Source organism: Microtus oregoni, unplaced genomic scaffold (assembly GCF_018167655.1).
Source record: "Microtus oregoni isolate MIOR12 unplaced genomic scaffold, Mior012 000007F_ref0000211, whole genome shotgun sequence".
Classification (NCBI taxonomy): domain Eukaryota; kingdom Metazoa; phylum Chordata; class Mammalia; order Rodentia; family Cricetidae; genus Microtus; species Microtus oregoni.
Window position 1 is genome coordinate 34,876,774 of NW_024543066.1, and position 24,502 is coordinate 34,901,275.

General features: G+C 42.2%; 1 protein-coding gene and 1 pseudogene across 1 annotated transcript; both read right to left on the minus strand.

Moving 5' to 3' along the window:
• Positions 1–1,852: 1,852 nt before the first annotated feature.
• On the minus strand, positions 1,853–19,691 carry LOC121450779 (glutathione S-transferase alpha-3-like). The gene is made up of 7 exons (XM_041656069.1): positions 19,644–19,691; positions 15,183–15,290; positions 9,726–9,777; positions 8,210–8,342; positions 6,643–6,784; positions 4,016–4,147; positions 1,853–2,187 (listed from the first exon to the last, which is right to left on the minus strand). Exons 2-7 carry the CDS (start codon positions 15,267–15,269, stop codon positions 2,068–2,070), a joined length of 666 nt encoding a protein of 221 aa, XP_041512003.1. The 5' UTR covers positions 15,270–15,290; positions 19,644–19,691; the 3' UTR covers positions 1,853–2,067.
• Positions 19,692–22,675: 2,984 nt separating this feature from the next.
• LOC121450715 lies at positions 22,676–23,176 on the minus strand (annotated as a pseudogene).
• Positions 23,177–24,502: the final 1,326 nt, after the last annotated feature.

A 24,502-nucleotide genomic window follows, 5' to 3' on the forward strand; every position in this document is an offset into this window, starting at 1 on the left:
CTGACCCTTGTTCAGCTACGGACAAATATGATCTTTCCTTGAACCATACATTTCAGAGGCCTTTGAGAGAAAGGGACACTGGTGTCGGGGCCAATGGAGAAGACAAGGCATGGAAGCTGTGAGCAGTCCCCAAGTGACGGGAGCTGAAGCAGTGAGGGCTGTTCAGAGGAGCGAACCCTTAGCATGGGATGGAGTGTGTGGGTGATTGCTGGCCAGCTCAAGGCCAAGGCCACAGGGACAGGGCTCCTCATAGTGCAGTGTGGTCTACAGCGAGACTGGCGAGAATAAGGTCAGAGGCCAAGTGTAACAAGAAGAAAGCACCCCTGCCCCCCTTCTTTTCCCAAACCCAGCAAAAATGAATCTTGCATTATTGAAAAAATCTCATCTCAGGAATAGCACATATTTTATGTCAGAATCTGCCAGGATTTCTGATGAGCCTGATAGAAACCTGTTTCATTTCCATGTGAGGTAACGAGTAAATGCTAGTCCTCACACATCTGTTCGGACGCGATAAAGATAACATCACTGGAGGTATTGTGCTGTAGATACCATCTGTATTTTATCTCTCCCAAGCCCTCCTCTCCTCCGGACCAACCCCCTTCCCTCCCTTCTATTTACTTCAGCATGCCTTTGTGTGTGTGTTGTCTCTCTGACTCTTACTTTCCCAAATCTTGTTCTGTTTTTTCTACACCTCATGCCCTCCTGTTTACAGGAATGCACTGGATAAGGCAGCACATAGGCAGACATGGGGTAGTAACCAGGAGCTTAACTATGATCCCCAAGCACAAGGCAGAGGGAGGTAACTGGGAAACTGGGGATGGCATGGGCTTTTGAAATCTCAAGTCCCATCTCCAGTGGCACACCTTCTTCCACAAGGATACCTCCTAATCCTTCCGGTCAGATCCACCAGCTGGGACCAAGTATTCAAATATTTGAGCCTCTGGGGTCATTCTAATTTGAACCACTAATTCTAGTGTGTCATGATGCAGAATCAAATAGCTGCCCTCAGACTCATGCATTCAAATCATTGTTCCCAAGCAAGTTATCCAATCCTAAAATGTGACTGAATGATAACGGGTCTAACCTAAGCAAAGGATTAATCCACTGATTGATTTAAAAAAAAAAAACCATGAATACACTGTTGGAAGACAGTGAACTGTGGGAGGTAGGGTGTAATGGGAGGAACTAGGTTGCCAGGGGTCCATAGCTTTGAGAGCATATCTTGTCCCCTGGCCCGAATGTTCCTCTTCTCTGCTTCTCAGTTGTCCAGATCGAAGCAACTCTCTCCCTACATTCTCTCTACTTGATATTCTGATGCATTTCTGTCCCCAAACAAATGGATCCAGCTGCCCATAGAGTGAAGACCCTGACACTGGGAACAAAAGTCAATCTTTCCTCCCATTGGCTTGTCCCTCTGGAGTGTCTTCACAGAAACAAGGAACTAACACACTGGGAAAGGGGGAATGTTCTTGGTTTCTGAAACAGGTTTGAGTGACTTTTTATTATGACATTTATTACATTTTTTTACAATAATTTGAGCTCCTGGGGCTAGGGAAATGATTATATTTGCTCTATTCATCATTCATGCCAAACGAGGAGGAATGAATGCTCTATATTGAACATAAATATACTGTTTGAGAACTTCAACAAGAAAAAGGCTATGTAGTTGAAGAAAACAGTTCTTCACTGTGTGAGTATGCACATGGATGCGTGTGTTTGGTCAGAAAGGGCACTGGTCATCAGGAAAGATTCTATCTGTATGAGCCAGGGTTTGACATGAAGGTTTCTACTTACTTGTGTTTAACCAGGATATGACAACTATTTCATGGTGATATTTGAATACTCCAGAGTCTAAGAAGCTTGTTCTGTTTTATTGAAATTCAAAGAAATTTTCCAGGAAGTGATCATGATTTTAATTTTGTTTACAACCAAATAGCAAAATGCACAAACCTCAGAAAACCTGTTGGACTCACAATAAGCAGGATCAACATGTAATCAAAACACTTCATTGTTGCAGAGCTTTAGAAGGCTGGCCTTAGGGCTATTACACAGCCTTGTTTGCCTGATTTAAGTGAAAGCCTTCATTACTGCTTCTACGCATTTCTCATCCTCCAAAGGCTTCCTCTGGCTGCCAGGCTGAAGAAACTTCTTCACTGTAGGGAGGTTGCTGACTCTGGTTCTCAGTGCCTGCAACAAACAAATCAGAGCCTCAGACAGCAGCTGAAGAGAAAGCTATTAGTACATGTGCAGTCCTGCACCCCTGCCAGTCCAAAGACCAACTGATCCCCTCCATTGGTAGCAGGTGGAGGTCGGAGGCAGATACTCAGGATGAAGTTGAGAGGGAAAACTGGAGCTTTCCCCCATGTATCTTAAAGACTCATTCTGCTCCCAGCATCCTCATCTTTGGACTTTAACCCTGTAGACTCATCTTTCTCTACAATTTAAGGATGAACAGTTTATTTCCCAGATGTTGTTGATACCAAGACAGACCCAAATAGATAAAACGAAGATCTGGGTCAATAGGTTCCAAACAGTGGTAGAAAATAGAACAGAAAACCTGGGTCCAGTCACAACCAGCTGTCACACTGAGGAAGGGAAGTGGGAATTGCCGGGGGCTGGCAGGAGAGCCCACTGGTTACAGCAATTGTCTGGTGAATGCAAGGGTTAATCACTAGCACCAAACAAAACAAAGTCAAAGCCAGTAGGGGAGCTACAGGATGCTCAGTGGGCAAAGTGCCTGCTATACAAGCATAAGGATGTGAGTTTGGATGCCCAGAACCCACATAAAAGCAAGTACAATAGTATATGTCTTTGCCCCAGGGCTGTGGTGCAGAGGGTGGAGAAGACAGCTCTGAAATTCATTGATCAGTCAGCCTAGCTGAATAGATGAGCTCATGGCTCAGTGGCTGACTCCTGAAAAGATTGTCAGAGCCCCTTCTGGCAGGAATCAGCAAGGGGTACCTGGGAGGGGGTGCGAGATTACAGGAAATGGCAGATTAAGAGAAATAAAGATAGAAACATAGGCTAGACCAGGAGGATTGAAGATAAATACCAAACAGCACCAAGTTTATTTCTCAGCTAGCAAATTACTAATAACAGGCAAAGGGCAGAACAAAGGGCTGTCCCGTCAGCTACCCACCTCCCTGCACTGTCCTTGGGAGGAAGCTCAACCAGGTGCATTATCTCATTCAGCTAAGTACATTCTTATCTCTAAGGAGGAGTGCCTCCAACTGGCATACCCAGCCCAAATCTTAATAGATAATGTGTTCTCTTAATAGATAATGTGTTCTTTTATCTGGGCAAAAATGCCCTTTTTATGGGATTAATCAGAACTTTCTCACAGCCCTGAAGGATACAGGAAGAGCGAGCCAGCTTGAACTCAAATGACTTCTTTAAGACAGTAATGACTCCAGCTAGAAGCTGGGTCTCACATGGGCTCCCACAAAAGACATGATGGAGAGTGTTCCAAGAAGGCAGCCTATGTATACCCCTGTCTTCCATATGCATAAGAACATTCATACACACCAGATGAACACAAGCATACAACTCATGCACAGACACACACATGCACACATGCACACATGCACACACACACACACACACACAGGGAAAGTTTTTGGATTGTGGAAATATGTCAGTGAGGGGGGACACTGTAGAGAGAAATGCAAGGTTTGATAATATAGAAGTTTGAAAAGACCTCCCCAGATAGGTTCAGGATGGAAGGACAAGGCTACAGCAGTGAAAGAGAGAATCTTATTGAAATCAGGGTCAAAACCAGGCTGGAATAGGTTGTGGGGAGAGAGCGCGAAGCCTTAAGCTCTTTTCATCATACAAGAAAAGTGTACTTCCTGAGATAGCAGGTGTCTCAGACCTAGGGTCTAAAATCTCATTTTGTAGGTATAAACGGGGGCAAGGAGTAGCTATGAAGGCGGAAGAAAACTAGAAGTTGGGTCAAACTATCGTATCCCATGAGGTAAGGTCTGGGCTGCCCCTCAGAGTGTTTGAAACAAAGCACCTTCAGCAGAGGGAAGTTGGCCAAAGCACTGGGGTCCAGCTCTTCCACATGGTAGAGAACTTTAACCAGGTAAACATCCGCCCTGCTCAGCTTGTTGCCAACGAGATAATCTTGTCCATGGCTCTTTAACACCTGTGGGATTCAAGATGTTAGTTAGATCTTGAAGACTAACAGCCATCAGAATGGGGCCTCTATGGCTTCTTCTGAGCTTCTCAAATCAAATTCCCTTCCTTTTCATGTGTGTATGGAACCCCATACTTTTATGTCAGTTCTGACTCACGAACAAATTCAAGAAGCCGAGCTTCATCCATTATTTTGCAATCTATCCATCGCTGCTTTTCATACATGTTCGAAACTTTCAGTTCTAGCTTCTCTGTTTCTTACTGCCTCCCTATTAAAGGGGTGAAGCTCTGACATTTGAGGGTGTCCCCTAATTGTACTCTGCAGTTTCTTAGTGGGAAGTGGTGTCATCTGTGTGAATACACCCTTCACACCTGAGTCGACTGTTTCAGTGACTACATTCCTTCTTGTTCTGCTCTTCCAGTGTCCTTATATCTACAGCATCAAGAGTGAGCTTGATCCTTTTCTCCTCTGCAACACTAGCTCAGGTTCTTTATCCTAGGCATCCTCCTTCTGCAGTGCTGAAGCAACAAAGAGTTCACTGCGTGTGTGTCTCCAATTAATTTGAGAATGCTAGGGGAAAAAATACCATCATGGAAAGAAGAGTGTGTGGCTAGAGGAGAGGAGAAATGAACTCATACAACAAAATCAGAACCACAGGATGCTGAATTCATCATCATGTAGATGATACCCATGTATTCATGTTTTATTTAATATAACTAACTAGTCTTCCTTCCTTCCTCTTTTCCTATTTTGAAGACAGGGTTTGCTGTAGCCCAGGCTGGCCTCAAACTCACTGTGTACTTAACCTAGTCTAGAACTGATCCTCCATCTTCTACATCTTGAGCTTGGCTTACAGGCTTGCATCACCATGCCTATCTCTATGTTTCTATATGAATGAAAGTTTTATAAAATTATTTGAGTAATGTGCAATATTTCTTAAAATAATCCTTCAATGTTATAGTCATGAATAAATAAAGAATAAAAAGTCCACCATAGCACTACCAATTAAAAATAATGTTATCAAATACATATCATATAATGTATACATAAAGAAATCTGAATGACTTCTTGGTAAAAGAACCAAATGATACTATAATTTATGTGTCTTATTGATCTTCAAGGGGCTTGTTTTCACATATAGGAGACAAGCTGTAATGAACAGAGAGCATCTCTTCACAGGACAAATTCTAATCTGTCAGATCCCAAGGGCCAAGAGGGAGAATCTGAGGAAATGGGCATCTATATTATTATCTGCGCCCTGGATCTGATACACATCAATAAATTCAGATTTGTTGAATGAAAGAAGGAAGAATAATCTATTGCTAAGTAAGTTTTTACAGAACATATGAGGACAATATGAGCTATTTGCTGAAATACCTCAGCATTGCTAAAACCTGCAGAATAAAGGAGAAATGAAGGAGAAATGCTGTGGGCAGTGAGGTAGAGGTGAATGGTCTTCCAAAGCCAAATGCTTCTTCCTCTGTCTGCAAGGCTCCTGCCACACTGACACGCTTAGACATTTCTCCTTGTTTGGTTTGGCCTGACATAGTGTGTTTCTGAAACATGGCCTCTTCATCTGTAACTGGAACTCCAAATAGAATGGCACACATACAAAAAACACATGTACACATGGATATGAAAATAGAACTTAATTCCCTTATTCATATGCAATTTTCTCTTTAAAAAATCTGATAAGCGTTACTAATACTGGCAATCAGTTTTTCTTCACATCTCCTCACTGTCTCTTCCCTTCTGTGGCTCTGTCAAGATGGTGTAGCCTCTCTGCATCCATCCTGAAGCAGTACAATACTCTCCTAAGGGGAACCTGTTTCAGGTCTCCCTATACTTGGGGTAGAAGAATATTTTCTGATGTGTTACTCTCATTTTGATGCCCCTGAGTCAAAAGATTACAGAGTTCTGTTCAATCAGGTCCAGCCTCTAGCGTGGCTCAGATGCTTACATAGTCCAAGTTCTAAACGTGACTGTGAAATCTGTTAGAAAAATGCTATGGTGAGTCACAGCAAAATAGAATTTTGTGGGAACATGAAGCCTGCTATTTGCTCTAACTATGTCAATAGCTCTTTATACTCCACCTTTACACAATGCCTGGAGTGCTTGGGTGCTGCATTAACAACAATGAAGTGCATTGTGGGAGTGAAGACCAACAACCCAAGGAAACCCAGACCCTTTTCCTCTTGCCTCCTTTGGGACTGCCGATCTGTTTCTAACCAAAATCAAGATGGTAAGAACTCTAGCCCACAGAATGATGCTGATAGTAAATAGGACAGTTGAGGGGGGGGGGGAATAGATCCTCAAGGTTAAGAGTTCATGAATAGCATTAGTTCCTAACAAGGAAGGCATCAGAGAGCTCGCACCCCCACCTGCTGTTGAACACGCAGACAGAAAGCAGGCATTTTTTTTGCTGCAGCTTTGTTAGCTGAAGATGTCCCCTGAGGATGAATAGACCCTCTGAATGCTCTAAAAGTCAAGCAACTTACACTCACCTTCTCATAGGCAGGGAAGTATCGGTTCCTTGCTTTGTCCTTAATCTTGGCAAGGTTTCCCTCTTTCTCCTCTTTGGGAATGTAAGGTTGATGGAGAACCAGTTCATCCAGATCCATCAGACCTTCAGTATACATATCAATGCTGAAAAACAGACATGTGTTCTGCCACATCTCTCTTGCCTCAGATCTTATATTTGAAAAACAAAAAAGGCTGTGGTAAAATAGCTCTCCTCTAATGGGGATATGGAACCCATAATAATAGATTTTTATTGCTGATTATCAATTGTTTTAGAACTGTTTTGGAGACAGGATGCCTTTATGCAGCTTGACTGGCCTGTAGACTATGTAGACAGACTGGCCTCAATTACACAGAATTCTCCTGCCTTTGTCACTGTGTGCTGAGATAAAGGCAAACACCACCACCTCCAGTAACATTCCATTCTGAATGACCCAAAGGATTAGTAAGCAATGTTCTTCTTGTCATCGATTCTTCTGTTAAAATTTGACTCATTTTCTACGTTTTGAACATTGCACTTCTTGAACAAAAATAACACATCTATGAACAATCACTCCAAAGGATGTGTTTTTATTGCTCTTGTGTTTATCTGGTAATGAAACTTCTGGATTATTGGTTACTTGATGCTTCACTTTTTTAGAAAAACCCACCGTTCCACAGAAGATTTGGTGTAAATGGTGTGATTCTAACACAGGAGAGAGGAGCCCTCTCCATCAGTCTTGACAGCTCTGAACAGCCTTCCCAGAAAAAGCTTCATGTAACCCTGCTGTCTCTGTACCTGACTCTATGAGCCACAATCAGCCCAACTGTATGTAGATTCACATGGTAACCTAGGGCCATGATTGTAATTATCACGACTGGAATATCAGCCCTTTGGAACCTTCTCTTTACTGCTAGTGAAAGATGTAGCATGACAGAAATTGGGTTTCAACTCGAAAACCAGAAAAGTAAAGCAGTCAAATCACTAGGAAGTCTTACCTCTACCAAGGCTAGGCGACTGAAAACTAAGCAGCCTAAGCCTCTCTCTACTCACAGTTTTTTATTACCTTTCGTGCTAGGATTAAAGGTGTAGTCCACCACTATCTAGATTTGTTTCTGCATTGATCCTGTGTAGTCCAGGGTGGCCTTAAACTCACAGAGATTCATCTGCCTCTGTCTCCCAAATCCTGTGACTAAAGGTGTGCATCACCATTACCTGACCTCTGTTAGCTTTAGCTTTGCCTCTGGTCTTCAGGCAAGATTTATTTATTAACACACAAATACTACTCCACTACACATAGAGTTTTTCTTTGTCTAAACTATTGGCTAGAATGTTGCTTCTGAAGACTAAACAAAGGGACTCCAACATCTCCTATTCCATATGACACACACAACCCCTCATATTCTTCCCTTATCTCCCCTCCTATTCTTCCCTCAATTCCATAGCATTCTTATTTACTGAAGTCAGTGTATGCATGCCCAAACACCCAGGCATTGTGTCATGAGTCCTTTGCCATGATTCTGTTCATTCAAGACAGAACATAAACATTTCCCAGAGTAAATGCATCATACATAGCTCTCTCCTTCATGTCCTTCCCATAGAGGTTGTATTTGGTGGCGATGTAGTTGAGAATGGCTCTGCACTGAACCAGCTTCATCCCATCGATCTCTACCATGGGCACTTGTTGGAACATCAAACTCCCATCTATCAGATGAATCAAAGAGAAAAAAGCATAAGGTATTTATGGGCATATTATATATATATATACACACACACACACACACATACCACAGACACACATATGTATGTTAATCCATGGTCAGACACACTCCAAACTTCAAAACAAAAAGTATCTGATGAAAGAACAGAAAATTTTAAAACAACAAATTACTTGATAACTAACTTTTCAATGAATAGAATTTATGTATTTTTTGTTTTCTGTGTCTTTAGTGTCTAAGTTCTAAAATCTTATTGATGTTTTTATTTCATATTGACAGTACCTCCTTATTTGTTGCACAGGATGTGATGGTGTGTTTAACTCATGTTCATGTGTATTTTGGGATGAAGTTGAAGGAAATATAACTGTATCATTAGTTGGTACCCCGAAAATAATAATATGGCCTCAGAGTCTCTGACTGTTCATGACATCAAGAAAAGGTCATAAAGCTCCTTCTGTGTAGGTTTCCTGTGTGTTTTCACCGACACCAAGGGTCAGTATGTGCTGGGTAGGCCCGAAACCCTCACATATCTGTGTTGATCTTCCTCCTGATCTCTCTCCTCCTCCCTCATAGTATTTCACATGATCAGCATAACCTTTCTGTTAACCCTATAATGCAGTATTGCTAGGGAATTAGTGTGTAAAACCCATTAGAACTCAGGATAAGTGTCTGACATATTTGCTTCTGGCATCTAGTGAATTTATTGTGGATGGAAGGCTGTGTGGGAACCCAAGCTAACTGCAACAAGTATGGGAAAACAGAGACAGGTCGTTCATACGGCTTCGGGGATGGTTTCAGCAAACACAGAGAGAGTTTCAGCCCTTTTAACTGAGATATTTACCAGATCTGTGATGTGGGATGGCCTTCTGTATGGTGTGAATATGTGTTGTTTTTATTGGTTGATGAATAAAACTGCTTTGGCCTATGTCAGGGCAGAAGATAGCTAGGCAGGAAAGCCAGACTGAATACAGGGAGAAAGAAACTGGGATCAAGAGAGTCGCCATATAGCCACCCAAGAAACAATATGCCAGAGCACCACTGGTAAGCCACAGGCCTCATGGCAATATACATATTAATAGAAGAGGGTCGATTTAGTTATAAGAGCTAGTTATAGTAAGCCCGAGTTAATAGGTCAAACAGTTTGTAATTAATATTAAGTCTCAGGATCATTATTTTAAAAGGAGCAGCAGGACTTGGTGAGACACCGAAAAGTCTCCAGATACAAAAGCTCACAGAGATCCATGACATACAATTTGCCACCTTTTCATCAATTATTATCTGCTGATTTTCTACACTTAGATAGGTAATATCTAGTGATTAAAGCTTCCACCAGAAACCCTCTTGGGGACATTCAGATCTTTGTTCTTACCATTTCTTAACCTTTCCAGATCATCCCGAGTTCTCAGAAACTTTTCTTCAAACTAGAATACAGAAAGAATGAGCACATCTTAATTAATTAATTTTATTACATTCCAGACTTTTTGCTTTAATGGCTCCAATTCATAGATGATGTAAGAGAAGGAAAATATTTTTTAATTTGTCAAGGACACAGGTGCACTAATCAGGGCTTGTGGGAATTAATGGCAGATCTTTTAAGAAAGGAGTTGTGGTCACAACACATCGCTTCTCCTTCTTGTAGTCGACACCGTCTCTCCCAGAACTCTGCCTATGTCACTGATTAAAGCATAGGGTATAGGAATGCAAGACGAAGGAAAATACTGTGCAGTCCAGTCAAACGTCCACAGAAAGAGTCATCATGGCGTGAGACTCTTGCTGACATGTTTGCTTACATGGTTCATGCTCAGAGTGAGATGATGTAACAACACAGGAAAGACTTCCTTTAATCATTTGTAAATTAGAGGAAGTGTATTCTTCTTTAGAAGACTAGTGGGAATCCCAGAGAACCTAGACAGCAAAGAGGACACTAAGAGAGACATACATGGATCCAATCTACATGGGAAGTAGAGAAAGACAGGATCTCCTGAACAAATTGGAAGTGTGGGGATCATGGGACATGGGAGAAGGAGGAAGGGAGGGGGTGAAAAAAATATATGGCTCAATAAAAACAATAAAAAAGTAAAATAGTGGGATGTTTTCAAAACAGTCCCTCCCTTGCCCCACAGAAAGCAAGTATCGTTACATAATACAGTAGTGTTGCTTTTAGTTACTTTTTGACTTTTCTGGAGTTTCTGGTTGTAAGATGTCAGAACATCAGGATCCATGGATCAGTTTCTTGTGGATCTATATGATCACATGGTATCACACTCAGGGCCCCATGAGAGTGGGCAAGGTGGGATGGGGCTGGAGTGTGATATTGATGGTGAGGTTGCTACTGATGGGTGGGGCTGTAGTGACCATCATGTGTGCACAGCAGATCACTGCCAGAGGATCCAGGTGACTTGTTCTCAGCAGGCTTTTCAGTCACGCTGAGAGGCAGGAGGGCAAGCTGCCATCACTGCCACTTGCTCTTTCTGCACTGAGCTCACTCTGCCGAGAGGCTTGGAACTCTTGAAACACAAGGCTGCCATCTGGTTACTTGGGAGAATGATTTGAAAGACCTGGCTAAATCCAGACCCCTCTAGAAGGAAAAAAAATAGAGACAAAAATATCTAAGCAAAGGGAGAAGAATCAAAAATCTAGATTAACCGGTTCAGTGACTCCGGTTCAGGAACTAGCTGAAGATAAAGTTAGATTATAATCTTGAGTAACAGGGAGTTACCCCCTTGTGATTATCACTGGTATTTTCGGAATTTTCCAATGATGCTCTCCCTAACCTTTTTGGACTGTTTCTTCCCTTAAATACTCCTTTCCCCAGCTACATGGGGTCGAAATGAGTTTCAGCCCTAGTGCACTGGTTCCTGTCCTGTCAATAAACCTCGTGTGAGGCCGGGCGGTGGTGGCGCATGCCTTTAATCCCAGCACTCGGGAGGCAGAGGCAGGCGGATCTCTGTGAGTTCGAGACCAGCCTGGTCTACAAGAGCTAGTTCCAGGACAGGCTCCAAAACCACAGAGAAACCCTGTCTCGAAAAACCAAAAAAAAAATAAAATAAAATAATAAAAAAAAAATAAACCTCGTGTGATTGCAGCAAGGACAGTCTCTTGTGAGTTCCTGAGGGGTCGTGTTATCCTGAGACTTGAGTGAGAGTCTCTCCGCTCCAGAGGTCTTTCAGATTGACCATTTGTATAAAGAAAACAGTCTGTGGCAGCACTACAGTTTTCTTCTTGTTTCTTCATTGCTTTGGAACAGGCCATACAGACAATATATTCACAACGTGGTTTGCAAGGATACTAATCTGAACCTCTGGTAAACACTTTGCTAGAAGCTGAGGAGGCAGCAGAAACCCAACTGAAAGATGGGGCTCATATTGTAGCCCTGCCTTTCTGACCACTACGTCCCAGGGACGAGACCTCTTGGCAGTTTCTATGACTTCCTTCTCAGAAAACCTCTCGCCCAGTTGTGCGGTCCCTCTGGGCTGGACTGAGAAGGCTTTCCCTTGCGACAGCTCTAGAAAGCAGTGATCAACTGAATCACAGAGATCCCCGCTGGATTTCTGCTCAAAGAATTGGAAACACAGCCTTTTAACCCTACAGATAGCTTGATTCCGTGTCATCTATATGCCATGAATGAAAATTCAGCAAACAAAGCTGTATCCGGCTGAGAACAAAAAGTCCTGTAAGGAGTCTATGTCTGTGGAGACTGATAGGCAGACTGGAATTTCAGCATTGGGAAGAGATTGGAATTGTGTTAAGTTCAGAGTCTAATTACTTTATCTAGGACTAGTTTTAGCCTTGTGGAACAGACATCCTTTGCCCCACTTTGTATTTGAACTAGCATCTTGTGATAATATATAAAACCTTTTAGAAGCTATTCACTTGGACTTAATATTTTGTGGTAATAGATAAAAATGTCTTAGAAGGTATTGACTTATCAGGACACTAGCTTCTACTAATCTGAGAGCAAAGAATATTATTAGAATTTGTTAGTCCTGTAGAATAGCTCCCTTCATCTCCTTGTCCTTAACTCTCTAGTACACCCACCAATGCTTTTGAAACTTGCCTTGATTTATGATTTTCTTTGTTCTATAAAACTATAAAACCCAATGAAACTGATTTTTTGGTGGTGGTCATCTTTGGTCATTTTCATTTTTGTGGTGGTTTGAATAGGTATGGCTCCAATGGACTTATGTATTTGAGTGCTTGACCCATAGGGAGTGACACTATTAGGAGGTATGACCTAATTGGAGTAGCTGTGACCTTGTTGAAGTAAGTGTGTCACTGTCAAGGTGGGCTTTGAGGTCTCATATACTCAAGGTATATCCAGTGTGGTAGACAGTTCACTTCCTATTGTCTACAGGTCAAGATGAAGAACTCTCAGCTCCTTTTTCAGCCTATGTGTCCCATCATGATGATAACAAATTAAATTATGAAACTATAAGTCAGCCCTTATTATTAGAGTAGCTGCGGTCATGGTGTCATTTCACAGTAATAGAAACCCTAAGACAATCTTCGAACATGGAGTTTAGGGTAGCCTAAATCTGTGTTCCCTGGCAATGGTCACTGGAATGGCTCCAGAATAAACTGTCTCTGATTCCTTTTAAGATGAGAGCTGTGCTACTTATGCTGCCAGTGTGCATCCCAAAGGTCAGCACTACGTCTCTCCTTTCATGGCCTGTATCCGCAGGACCCAGCAGACAACCTGACTTCTCTGGATGATATGAATGAACCTATTTCATGGTTAATAGAAGGTTTGTATTTGTCTCCTGCCCATTCCTCTTCCAGAGTGTGTATTTGCGTTGTAATTACATTCATTTCCTAAGAGTGTATGCTTCAGTCCTTTAATTATTGCCATGTTGGATACGTATACAAATAACAGAAAATTATTGTGTTCCTCATTGGACCCCTCACTTACATTCAACAATCGTCTCTCAAGTTACAGAGTTTCATATACACCTCTTCTTTTGTAATCTCTTGAAGGAAATGTCAGATTTCATGTACTCTCACGTCCTCTATAACACTGTTTGGGTCTACAGTAAACTATGCAAAGGTAGTTCCATAGATTACAGCAGAATTTCAGAATCATCACTGCATGGTGAATGCCACAGATTACAAAAGTAGAAGTGTAGTGGGACATTTAGGAACATTCACAGGAACATTCATTTAAAGTTGAAAACGTGGACCCTAACATGGAAAAGCCTTTCATTTGCAGAGGAAGATTATGCTCCAATAGCTGCTTTCAAAAATGTCAAGAGAGCTCATGCAGAGTGACATCACCTCAGATGAGCCTCAGGCAGACTCCTCAACAGCTGCTCTAATTAGAAGATGATGATGTCCTCACAGAGGACAACAATTCATGCATGTCACTGCCCCCACGACTTTCCGGTAGGATAAGATATAAAGGAGAAGGATGGTGACACCAAAGACCCAGGCCTCCATCGGACTGAGGCTAATGTATGTGTGCAAGCACTGATAAATTACTTAGACTTCTTTAGTGTTTTTGAAGACTTATTTTTATTCCCTCTCTGATTTACAGTGTGTGTGTGAGTGTGTGTGTGTGTGTGTGTGTGTGTGTGTGTGTGTGTACATGGAGGCTGCTAGAACTCACGGATTTGGACTTGGAATTACAGGTGTTCACTGCCTGAAGTGAATGCTGGGATTAAACTCACGTACAATGGAAGAGTCACAAGTGTTCTTTCTTAAAAAATTGTTTTGATTGAACTATATATTTTTCTCTTCTCCCCTCCTTTCTTCTCTCCTCTCCTTCTACCCTTCCCCCATGCTGCCAATTTACTCAGGAGATCTTGTCTTTTTCTATTTCCCACATAGATTAGATCTATGTATGTCTCTCTTAGGATCATCTTTGTTGTCTAGGTTCTCTGGGATTGTGAATTGTAGGCTGGTTTTTCTTTGCTTTATGTCTAAAAGCCACTTATGAGTGAGTACATATTATATTTGCCTTTCTGGGTCTAGGTTACCTCACTCAATGTGATGTTTTCAAGATTCATCCATTAGCCTGCAAATTTCAAGATGTCATTTTTTTCCACTGTGTAGTACTCTGTTGTGTAAATGAACCACATTTTCCTTATCTATTCTTCAGTTGAGGGGCATTTAGGTTGTTTTCAGGTTCTGGCTATGACAAACAATGCTGTTATGAACATAGTTGAGCACATGTCCTTGTGGCACAATTGAGCATCCTTTGGATATATACCCAAACGTGGTATTGCTGGGTCTTGAGGAAGGTTGTTTCCTAATTTCTGAGAAATCACATATTGATATCCAAAGTGACTGTACCAGCTTGCACTCCCACCAGCAATGCAGGAGTGTTCCCTTTACACCACATCTTCTCCAGCATAAGTTGTCATCAGTGTTTTTGATCTTGGCCAGTCTCACAGGTATAAGATGGAATTTCAGAGTTGTTTTGATTTGCATTTCTCTGGTGGCATTTCCTTAAGTGTCTTTCAGCCATTTTAGATTCATCTATTGAGAGTTATCCAGTTAAGTCTGTACCCCATTTTTAATGGATTATATGTTCTTTGGATGACCAATTTCTCGAGTTCTTTGTATATTTTGGAGAGCAGCCCTCTGTCTGATGTGAGGTTGGTGAAGATCTTTTTCCATTATGTAGGTTAGTAAGTGCTCTTAACTGCTGAGAAGTTAATTGCTAATGAAAACAATTAATAATTTATTAGGATAAATATGTGGGTCACTTAATAGCTGGCAGGCTTTAATTTAGGTCACCCAGGAAGACACTTTGATGGCTCAAATGAGGAAAATGATTGGCAAAAATCAATTGCAGGTTCAACTTAAAATGACTCAGGTTAGAACATACCTCTACTCCAGCTGCAGCCAAGAGCCACCGGATAGACTCCATTCTGCCCCGGCAATCGGAGTAGTGAAGGACTGGCTTCCCTGCCATGGCAGCAATCAGTTGGTTTTCCTAAACAGGAATGAAACACACCTTATTCTTAAGTCTGTCCTGTCAAAATGTTTGGACAGCAGCTACACTGAAGAAATGTCTGCCTTCCTCATGGCAGGGTTGGAGACATTCCAGGAATATGTTCCTTGATCAAAATCGTTACCCATCCAGAACCACCCTCTGATTGTGCCAAACCAGTTTAGTGTCTCCATTGGTTAAAATGTGACTTTCTAAAAACTGGTTTATTTGTCAGATTGGAGGACAATAATGTGTGGGACCCAAGAAGCAAACAGAGTACCAGCAAACTATAGTTCATTGTTGCCTTCTAACGGTCCCACCCATTACACCCCACTCTTATTTTTGTCTTCCCCTCCTCCTCCTCCACATCTTGGTGAAGGTCTAACCCAGGCTTTTCATATACTAGACAAACTCTATATTCCTGAGCTACTTGTCCATCTCAGATCCTTTCTGACATACCGTCTTTAATAATCACATGACCACATGAACTGGCTATTTCTCATTATTCAGTTAAGGAAACTGAATATCAGATAACTTCAATGCATTGTTCACAATCACAGCAAACCAATGGTACACATGAAAACTCACAGAGAGGAATAACACCAAGAAGGGTCTGTATCCTCCTGCAAGGGGGCTCATAACTGAGCACATCAAGACCCTAGAACATGGCTAGCAACAATGACCATGGCAGCAGGCACTGTTCAGCAATTTAGCTGTTAGACTGCATTTGATCAAAAGCAAAGATTAGGCATCCAAAATGTGTTTACCATATGGAGAGTGTGTGCCAAGAATAACTCAGTTGTCCTCTAAAACTGCCGTATTCTGCCAAGAGACAGAAATTGCTTGTTTCTTTGGAATGTGATTTTCTTGTTGTGTCTGCATTTCTATGTGAAAGTGAGAAAGAGAGGTCTTGCTGAGTTCATTTTACAGAGTACACAATCAAGTTCAGGGGTGTCCATGTCTGTCACATTGGGTACCCTCATCAGTTCATCTTCATTTTATCCTAATAAAAATCACCTAATGGGACTTTTGAGACTTAGTTGCAGTGTAAGACTGTAGAGACAGGTTTCTAAGGGAGCCTGCCCAAAATGAAGTGCTTTTTCTAGTATGCACTCTTCTATTCAAAACCAAAGATATTATTAATTATGATATTGGTTATCAAAATACGGTGGAAATCATTAGGTGTGTTATGAAATCCACTTTTTAAAGAAATAGAAGAGGATAGGAAGTGTGAGCATGCAGAAAGGGTTAAGAAAGTGAGTGTGTTTTAGTTAGCTGTGTGTGCACTGTGTGTGTGGATACATGCATGTGTCCATGCTCATTTGGTCATTGTGCGTGGATAAGGGATCGTGCTGAGTCTGTCAAGGGAATTTGATGCTCCCATTTCAGATGGCTTGAAGGTAGAACACAGCAAATATCACAGAAAATGAGCAGTGGATCTTGGGATAGATGGAGCCAATGAGGTCAGGAGAGTAAACTAAACACCCAGGAGTCACTGAGACCAGAGACTCCAGTGCTAGACTTGGGGGAAACTCCCTTTCCCTGTACACACTCAAAGATTGTCAGTAAACCTTAACATTTCATCTTGGAAAGTTTTGGTGTTGTGAAGTTTGAAACAATATCCTTGTCCTTACCAGCAGGTGTATTTTTTAAAACTATGTGCACTTGTATTTAAAATAGCAAACTACTATAAATATCATCACTTATATAGAGAAATCCTAACCTCTGACCTTTATGTTATAAAAACATTGAAAGTGCAATAATTCCGTCGTTCTTACAGTGTAGAATGTGAATATTTCATGTTTTTTTTTTAGGGGATAATTAACAGGATGAAAGGGAGAGTAGAGTTCACTTGGCTTCAGGTATTTGATTGTTGGGGACACAGAGCCAAGTGATTTATATCTGCTCACTAATCCTATTACCATTAATAGCGGATCATGTTCCATAGTATTTCATCATAATGCTATCCACGCCAACATTGTCCATTTCCAAACAACAGCCTCCCAAAGGTCAATTCACAGCCAGAACGAAGCTTTCCACTCAGCCTCACAAAGTCAACAGAATGAGAATGAGAGAGACTGAATGTTTCAATGGGGTCTCAACATGATGCTCAGTCACAGTCAGTTCTGAGGATTAATTAACAGCCCAGTCTGCAACCACCGTGGGAATGGGCCCTGGTGCTCCACTTACAGAGGGTTTCCTCAGGTTCAGAGAGAAACAATACTCTCCCACTCTCACAGCATTTGATCAGCGACTTTCTCCTGCTACAGGTCAAGACTTCTCCAGTCCACCCCGGAGCCCTCCCTGACTCCCATGCTGCTCTCCTGAGGGCCTATTGCCTATTTTCCCAGAGTCCTTCAGCCGAGTCAAGGTTGAAGAAGAAAAAATGGAGTCTCTAGTTCATGAATGCCTTTTTGTGAACAGCTTTTTGGGAACTGCAGGAAAAGAAAGTTTGGTAAAGATTTTCAGTACTTTCCTTTGAAGGCTTAAGAAACTCAGTATGATGAGAAATAACACAACTCTGTTTATTTCATTAAGACAGCTGGCTTCTGTGTGTGGTGGTGCATGACTATAACCCCAGTACTTGGGATGTTGAGGCAGAAGGATAAAGTGTGTGTGTGAGGCCCAGTTGATATATATATATATATATATCAGATCTTATCTCAAAATAAAAACAAGAAAACAAAATACAATTTAACTGAATGTGAAGAAGAAAAACTTTGGAAAGAAAACAAGGTTCTTTTTTAAGAGAACAAATCTATAATGAGTCCAGTAGTAAATTCACATCTGTGGTGAACCCCATCATCTTGTTAAGAGTGTCCAATGCTTAAGAGGTAGAAGGGAGACATTTAGAGACGTGTTGACTCTGTAGATTACTAAACCAGAGTCTCAGTTTCTCTTCTGACTATAGAGACAGTTACAGCTGACTACCTTCAGGGACCAATGACAAATACAATAAATGAATATACATAATACTCATAATAAAAGCATTGTATACGCATGCTGCCATTGCCCTAAGTCCAGGGAGACAAGCATGTGTTTGACACACCAGCAACCCCATATAGAGCAATTGCAACGCATCAGGGAATGAACGCTGTCTGATTTGGTCCTTTCCCTGTAAGGTTTTGCAGGTATTCATATGCTTTGTGCAAACCAGCAGAGCAGAATGCGATCAAAAGTAACTTCATGTTCCTGTTTCTAGGAACCTCCACCTACAGATCCTGATTCAGATGGCTAAGCAAGTGACACATAGGAGAGGGCAAGTCAGCTAAGAGAATGGGGGACACTATCCCTTTGACTGGGGTTGGGTTGCTATGTGCTAGAAAGAGATGATTTTGATGATCTGAGATGCCCCTTCCTTCCTTCAAATCAGGACCACATCTCACACAAGAATTACTATGCAGCATCTTGCCAGTCTGATCTTCTATAACATCTATTCAATATTGTTTCCCAGAGAATTATTTCCTGTGAATTGTTAGACCTGGTTAGTTTGAAATCTGGACTTCCAAAAAAATCTCACAATCTCTCTTCTATAATAGTCCATTTCCTCCCAGTGGTAAATTTGTCTCATGGTATTGTTGACTTTCACATTCTAACGATCTGTGCATTCTAGCTAAATGCCAAATGCTCCACTTCTTGTCCCTTCTATTCACGCTTCTCAAGTGCTAGTCCTTGAGAAGTTAGATTCTTTACTGATCTTCAGCCAGAGCTCAGCATGCGTCCCTGCTGCTGAGACTGGGAAGACATTGGGCTGTCACAGGCTGAAGATAGAGAATATACGTGTGAAATACTCTTGGGTGGTAGAGATCAGAATCCCTCAGCATCACAGTCCTTATGAAGTCAAATTGTCTCTTACAAATAAATTCTCACAATCCAATTTTCTAAATCCTTCATTTTTGCATCTCTGTAACAATGCATTCAGCAGAAATGAAACAAACAATTCTTAGGCAGTCCTGAAGCACAACAAGCCTGCATAATGCAAGTACAAAACACAAGTTTTTCTTGTGCTGAAGTATTTTCTAGGTGCCAAAGGTCTGTGTGTGTGTGTGTGTGTGTGTGTGTGTGTGTGTGTGTAGCTCTTTGTGTGTGTGTCTGTGTGTGGGTGTTTGTGTGGGTGTCTGTGTGGACCTGTTTATGTGCATGTGTGTCTGTGTATGTATGCATGTGTGTCTGTGTGCGTGCATGTGTGTGTGTGTTTGGTGTGTACCTGTGTATATGTTTATGTGTGTCTTTGTATGTCTGTTTGTGTGCGTATGTGTGTGTGTCTGTGTGTGCCTGTGTGTCTGTTTGTGTGTCTGTTTGTGTGTGTGTATGCATGTGTGTGTATTAAGAATATTGATTTGATTTAGTACTTACCTTGTGAAAAAACTGTTCACTCTAAGGAACTCCACAGCAAAAAACAAAAGAGTTCTTGTTGTTTTATAAGCTAGTTCTTAATTTGAATAAGCCCTTCCCAGTTAAAGGGAGACAATCCAATAAGAGAAAAGCTGCACCCACGTTGCCCAATGGCCAGAAGTTTCCATGAGAGATTAGAAGAAAAGTGCAAAATCATGCTTAGGTTGCTAAAATTTTGGTTAATGTGTTACTTCTTCAATGCTGCTAGTGGAGACCTTGAAGAATGGAATTCAGACAGATTTAACTCTCTGTGTGCCAGTGAGGATATACTTCACAAGAAACTCCCTGTGAGGTTTTCATGCATGGCAGGCAAGGGCTAAAGCAAGTGGGAAATCTCTAAGTAAGCTGGGAGATGCGGTAAAGAAGCTGATGGCACTGGGGAGTGTTTCTGTTGACTGGGCCACCAGGTGAGGAACAGGACAAACAGCTGCATTTCAGACACAGAAATGTGATTGTCTTTGGCTGGTTCTCAGGTGAAAGATTGCTGAAATAACGAATGTATGGGGGGGGGGAGGTAATATAATGAAAAAGAACTGAAGAGGCAATATTTATTTTAAAACTCTTAGTGATCCCACCCCAGTGGTAGTCTTTATGGCTTCTTGTATTTCTCACAGTCTATGGAAAAATCTCATGAACTGTAGGCAGGCATCACTAAAGGTCAGGACAATTGTTGAGAAATATGCTTTTTCTTTATCTTATCCATCACAGAGTATACTTCTGAAACCTAGATGAGATTTCACTGAATTGTACTCTGCATGACTGGTCCAATTTATACTTGTAATCACAATGTGTAATAGTGCTGGATTTCCATCATTTTGGCCAATGAGGAACCATTAATGCTTTCCATAAATTTAAATATTTAAAGAGGGAAAACATTGCTCTCTCCCCTCACAATTATGGGGGATGGACTCCTGTGTTCCTACCTTGCCTTGTTTGCAGCCTGGGAGGATTGGGTAATGGGCCATGAAAGCAGAACTCTGCAGCAATGTAGTCAGTAGGAATTTATTTCACGGTTTGACTTCATAGATCTAACTTGGCTCACAGTTTCAGATATTCCAGGCTGTAGTCTGGGCCCATGGAAAGACAGACTGTGGTGGCTTTGGGAGAATGTTTGCCTCATGGGCATGAGTTTTGTAGTCAAAATCCTCACTTCCTCCCTGGTTGCAACTGATGCTCACACTTGGCTCCTAAGGCCTTCCTGGTCCTCTGTCACATTACAGCTGACTTCTACAAAGCCTGCAGGAGGTTCTTCCTCCATTTGGCTGAATCAGAGGTGACAGACAGCACAAAGGGGCGAGAGTCTGGTTGTCTTTGTTCATAGGTAACCTGATCAGAGCCCGAGATTTATTTTCTAAGAATCACCTGCGAGGGAAGACATTTGGGTAGTAAAGGCTTACCGCATCTGTCCCTGGATCTCTAAAGGACCCAACCCACATCACTGCCTCAAGATTGTGGGAAGCTGCCAATCCACACCCCTGCCTCCAGGAATTGTGGGAAGCTCATCAATAGATGGAGAACTTGGGAGAAAAGAACTCTTTTTAGGAGACAGATCAGATGCCCTTCTACATACATACACATGACGCCTGCCCCAGAGACATCCACATTCTGCACACACTCCCAAACATGCATACATAGGTGCGTATGGGTGCAAAAGCCACGTTTACATACATAAACCTCTTTACCTCCAACACATCTAATGGCATCTCCACCCCCAGCAAAACTAGCATGGTGGCTCAGACACTCATACTATTGCAAGCTAGTCTCTTCTGAATCACAGGGCAGCTGGACAGAGCCTTGGGCTGCGAAGGGCCCAAGGCAGATGGTTTGAGAGGGCTGTAAGTACAGAGGTGGTTGCAGCGCTGAAGCAGAAGAAAATGGAACAGGTCAGAGGGGCCACCACCTCTCCTCTAAGGAAAAAGGCAGGAAAGAGGATGGCAGTGGGCCTCTGGCTTCAGGACACTGAGAGCTGTCAAGAGCAGGACAGCTGTGTGCAGGGCTGTCTCCATGAAGCCATTTACAAAACGTTGCGTCTTCTCGGGGACATTGTGCTCCTGGTTTTACAAGTGAGACATCATAGGTCTCAGCATTAGCAACTTTGTCGAGATGACAGAGGTCAGGAGCTCAAGGAGGCTACTCTGAAACCATATGCTGTCATCTGGGTCAGCTAATAGTGGGGGACACTAGGTGGGCCTTTGTACCCAGAAATACTATACATTCCTCTGAACACGAAAAAGCACAGGAGGGTGACAAAGGTGGGGAACAGAAAAGTCTGTCAATGGTCCCTGAGTGACCAGGGATGCGTGGGGTAGACAACTCGGTGACAGGATGACAAGATTGCTCAACACAATGGCTGAGACATATTTTTTGAGACAGAATCTCATTTTGTAACCCAAACTGGCCTGGAATTCACTGTGTAGACCAGGCTAGCCTGGAATCTACTATGTAGCTCAGGCTGGCCTGGAATTCACTATGTGGCTCAGGCTTCACATAGTGGCTTTCTTGAAGGTATTTATTCATTTCATCTTTAAGGGCTTCAATCAACTTCATAAAGGTGGTTTTAAGGTATTTTTCTGTGCTTCACCTATGTTGAAACATTCAGGGCTGCTGTGGGAGGACTGCTGGGCACTAGTGGAGACATGTTGCCTTGGCTGTTATTGTGAGTTTTTTTTTTCTTTCTGGTTTTCTTCAGACATCTATTTTGAAAAAAAAATTAAAAACACAGGAGATTTTGAAATTATTCAATCCTGGCAGAAATCAAAACTCCAAAACGAGGAGCAAAATCGTCTTTCACTAAATTCATCTCATTTCCTTTCCTTTCTGATTTCTTTTCTTAAATGTTTTATTCGTGTTATACAGAGATTTCTCTATCATTTGCTTTCTTTCCAATCATTAGAAGTTGAGGAGCACTGAATCCATCATTGCTTTGTTAACACAGATAGATTCCAGATTCACATTTCCACTTACCAAGAGTTCCCTCTAACGCCACAATCCAGTCAGCCTTCCTCTACTTGTACTGAACACAGCAATGCCCCATTGGAATCTCTGAAGCGTAATCACACATTAGGTTGGTACTTTTCCAAGTAAAGCTGCTGTTTGGAATTGAATGCTCGCCTTCATTTTTGTCTTATAAAGTGACCGGCATCTTCACACTGCATCCCACATCAATGCAAGTGCCACTAGCACAGGGACCCCTCCCAACCCTGCCACCCAAAGCACTGCAGCACAGCAACCTGAGTCTTCACCACACTTGGCTTTATCAGGTTTAGCCCAAAATCTACTGTTTGATTGAGTGGCCGAGCACCATCATCAAATGGCCAATCTAGAACATGGATTCTTTCTTTTCACCTGCAGCTTTATCATGGGGAGCACCCCAAACTCGAACCAAAGTGGTCACTCCGTGCTTCTGAAGTTGCTGTGAACTTGTTGAGAACAGCGTTGGTGGGGTTGTGAGTTATCAGAAAGTGCATGTTCTCATAAGAGATCTCCACAGAGGCTGGACGTTCATTATGGCAAGTAAAAAGTGTGAACGTGCGTGTGTGAGCGTAGTAGGGAAAATGGGGTGGGGGGCTTCAATAAATCTTGAAATGTTTCACAGCAGAAAACATTAAAAAGACCATAAAATGCCTATTATTGATCACTATTTCCTCTATTCAACTTGTTTACTCCTTACAAAGCTTCTCTCTTCAACACAGGCAGAAGTATTCAGAATCCACTTCAATCCAAATCCAGCTTGGGTCTCAATGCCTACAGATGGATATTTTCAGCCTCAAAAAAAAAAAAAAAAAATTCCAACAGCATACAAAAATAAGCAGCCTTTAAATTACATTTAGGCCCTAGTGAGACAAGTTAAAAGGGTAAAACTTTTGTTTACATGATGCTTAATTTTACTGGAGTCATTAAAAGAAATTTGCTTGTAAGAAAAAAAAAAACCCGCCTACCACTTCTGAGGCCATTCTCAGAGTCCAGAGTCTTCAAGGAAATGATAGCTATGACACATATATGTGCCGAGCTCACTTGTCAGCGAAAATACTGTGTTGAACTGGGCAGAAGTCTGCCCTCACACTCAAAATTACCGTGAATATGCAAAGTATATTCCAACAAAAAACGCTGGCAAGCTAGGGACTGAGCATTGAAGGTCGAAGGAGGCTGGAGCGCTGAGAACCCTCTCTCCTCAGTCACCATAGCGGCACTGCATGTCCACGAGTCCAACTTGCTGCTCTGCTGCCTCTGCAACCCCCCTACCGCCAGTGTCAGTTGGCATCGCCTCGCGCCCTTCTCAGCCGCCACTGCCGCTCCAGCCTCTCCTAGATGACAACGGTTACAGCATGGACGATCGCACTGCCACAACCCTTGATTCTGTTCTTATGCTGCCAACTAGGTAACAGGTTTGGGGATGTTTTCTGAGTTTGTCTGGGTTGCATGGGTGTTTTGTTCCTTGGTTTCTCTTTCCTTGATATATTTTAGGAGTGTGGTGGGTGTGTGTTGTCTGTTTTACTGCTCTGCTTGACTTGTGTGTTAAAGGGGAAGGTGCGGGATGCTTGCTGGTGTTAATCCACAGGAGGTGTGGACAGTGGAGAAGGGAAAGCTGCAGCTTTTCTGTTGCAGTGCGAAGGGAGAGCCCGGGAACTGGGCAGAGTGTAACAAACGAACAGCACACTATTTTGGGTGCTGGGATTATAAGCGTCTACCTTGTGGTCACCACTGCTCCTAACATCCCACTGCCCCATGGACCACTCAGTGCACCTCTGATGTTCCTACTCTGTTGCAGGTTATGGGAGACTGAGAGGAGCAGAGGATGATGTGGATCCCAGGTTCATGTG

Bases quoted from the DNA above. Each gene is read 5' to 3' on its own strand.
- LOC121450779 (XM_041656069.1), bottom strand. From the start codon at position 15,269: ATGGCAGGGAAGCCAGTCCTTCACTACTCCGATTGCCGGGGCAGAATG. The intron at 6,785-8,209 runs GTATGATGCATT...TCTGTTTTTCAG, and splicing joins GACATGAAGGAGAGAGCTAT to CATTGATATGTATACTGAAG. The intron at 4,148-6,642 runs GTGAGTGTAAGT...TGAATCCCACAG, and splicing joins ACTTCCCTGCCTATGAGAAG to GTGTTAAAGAGCCATGGACA.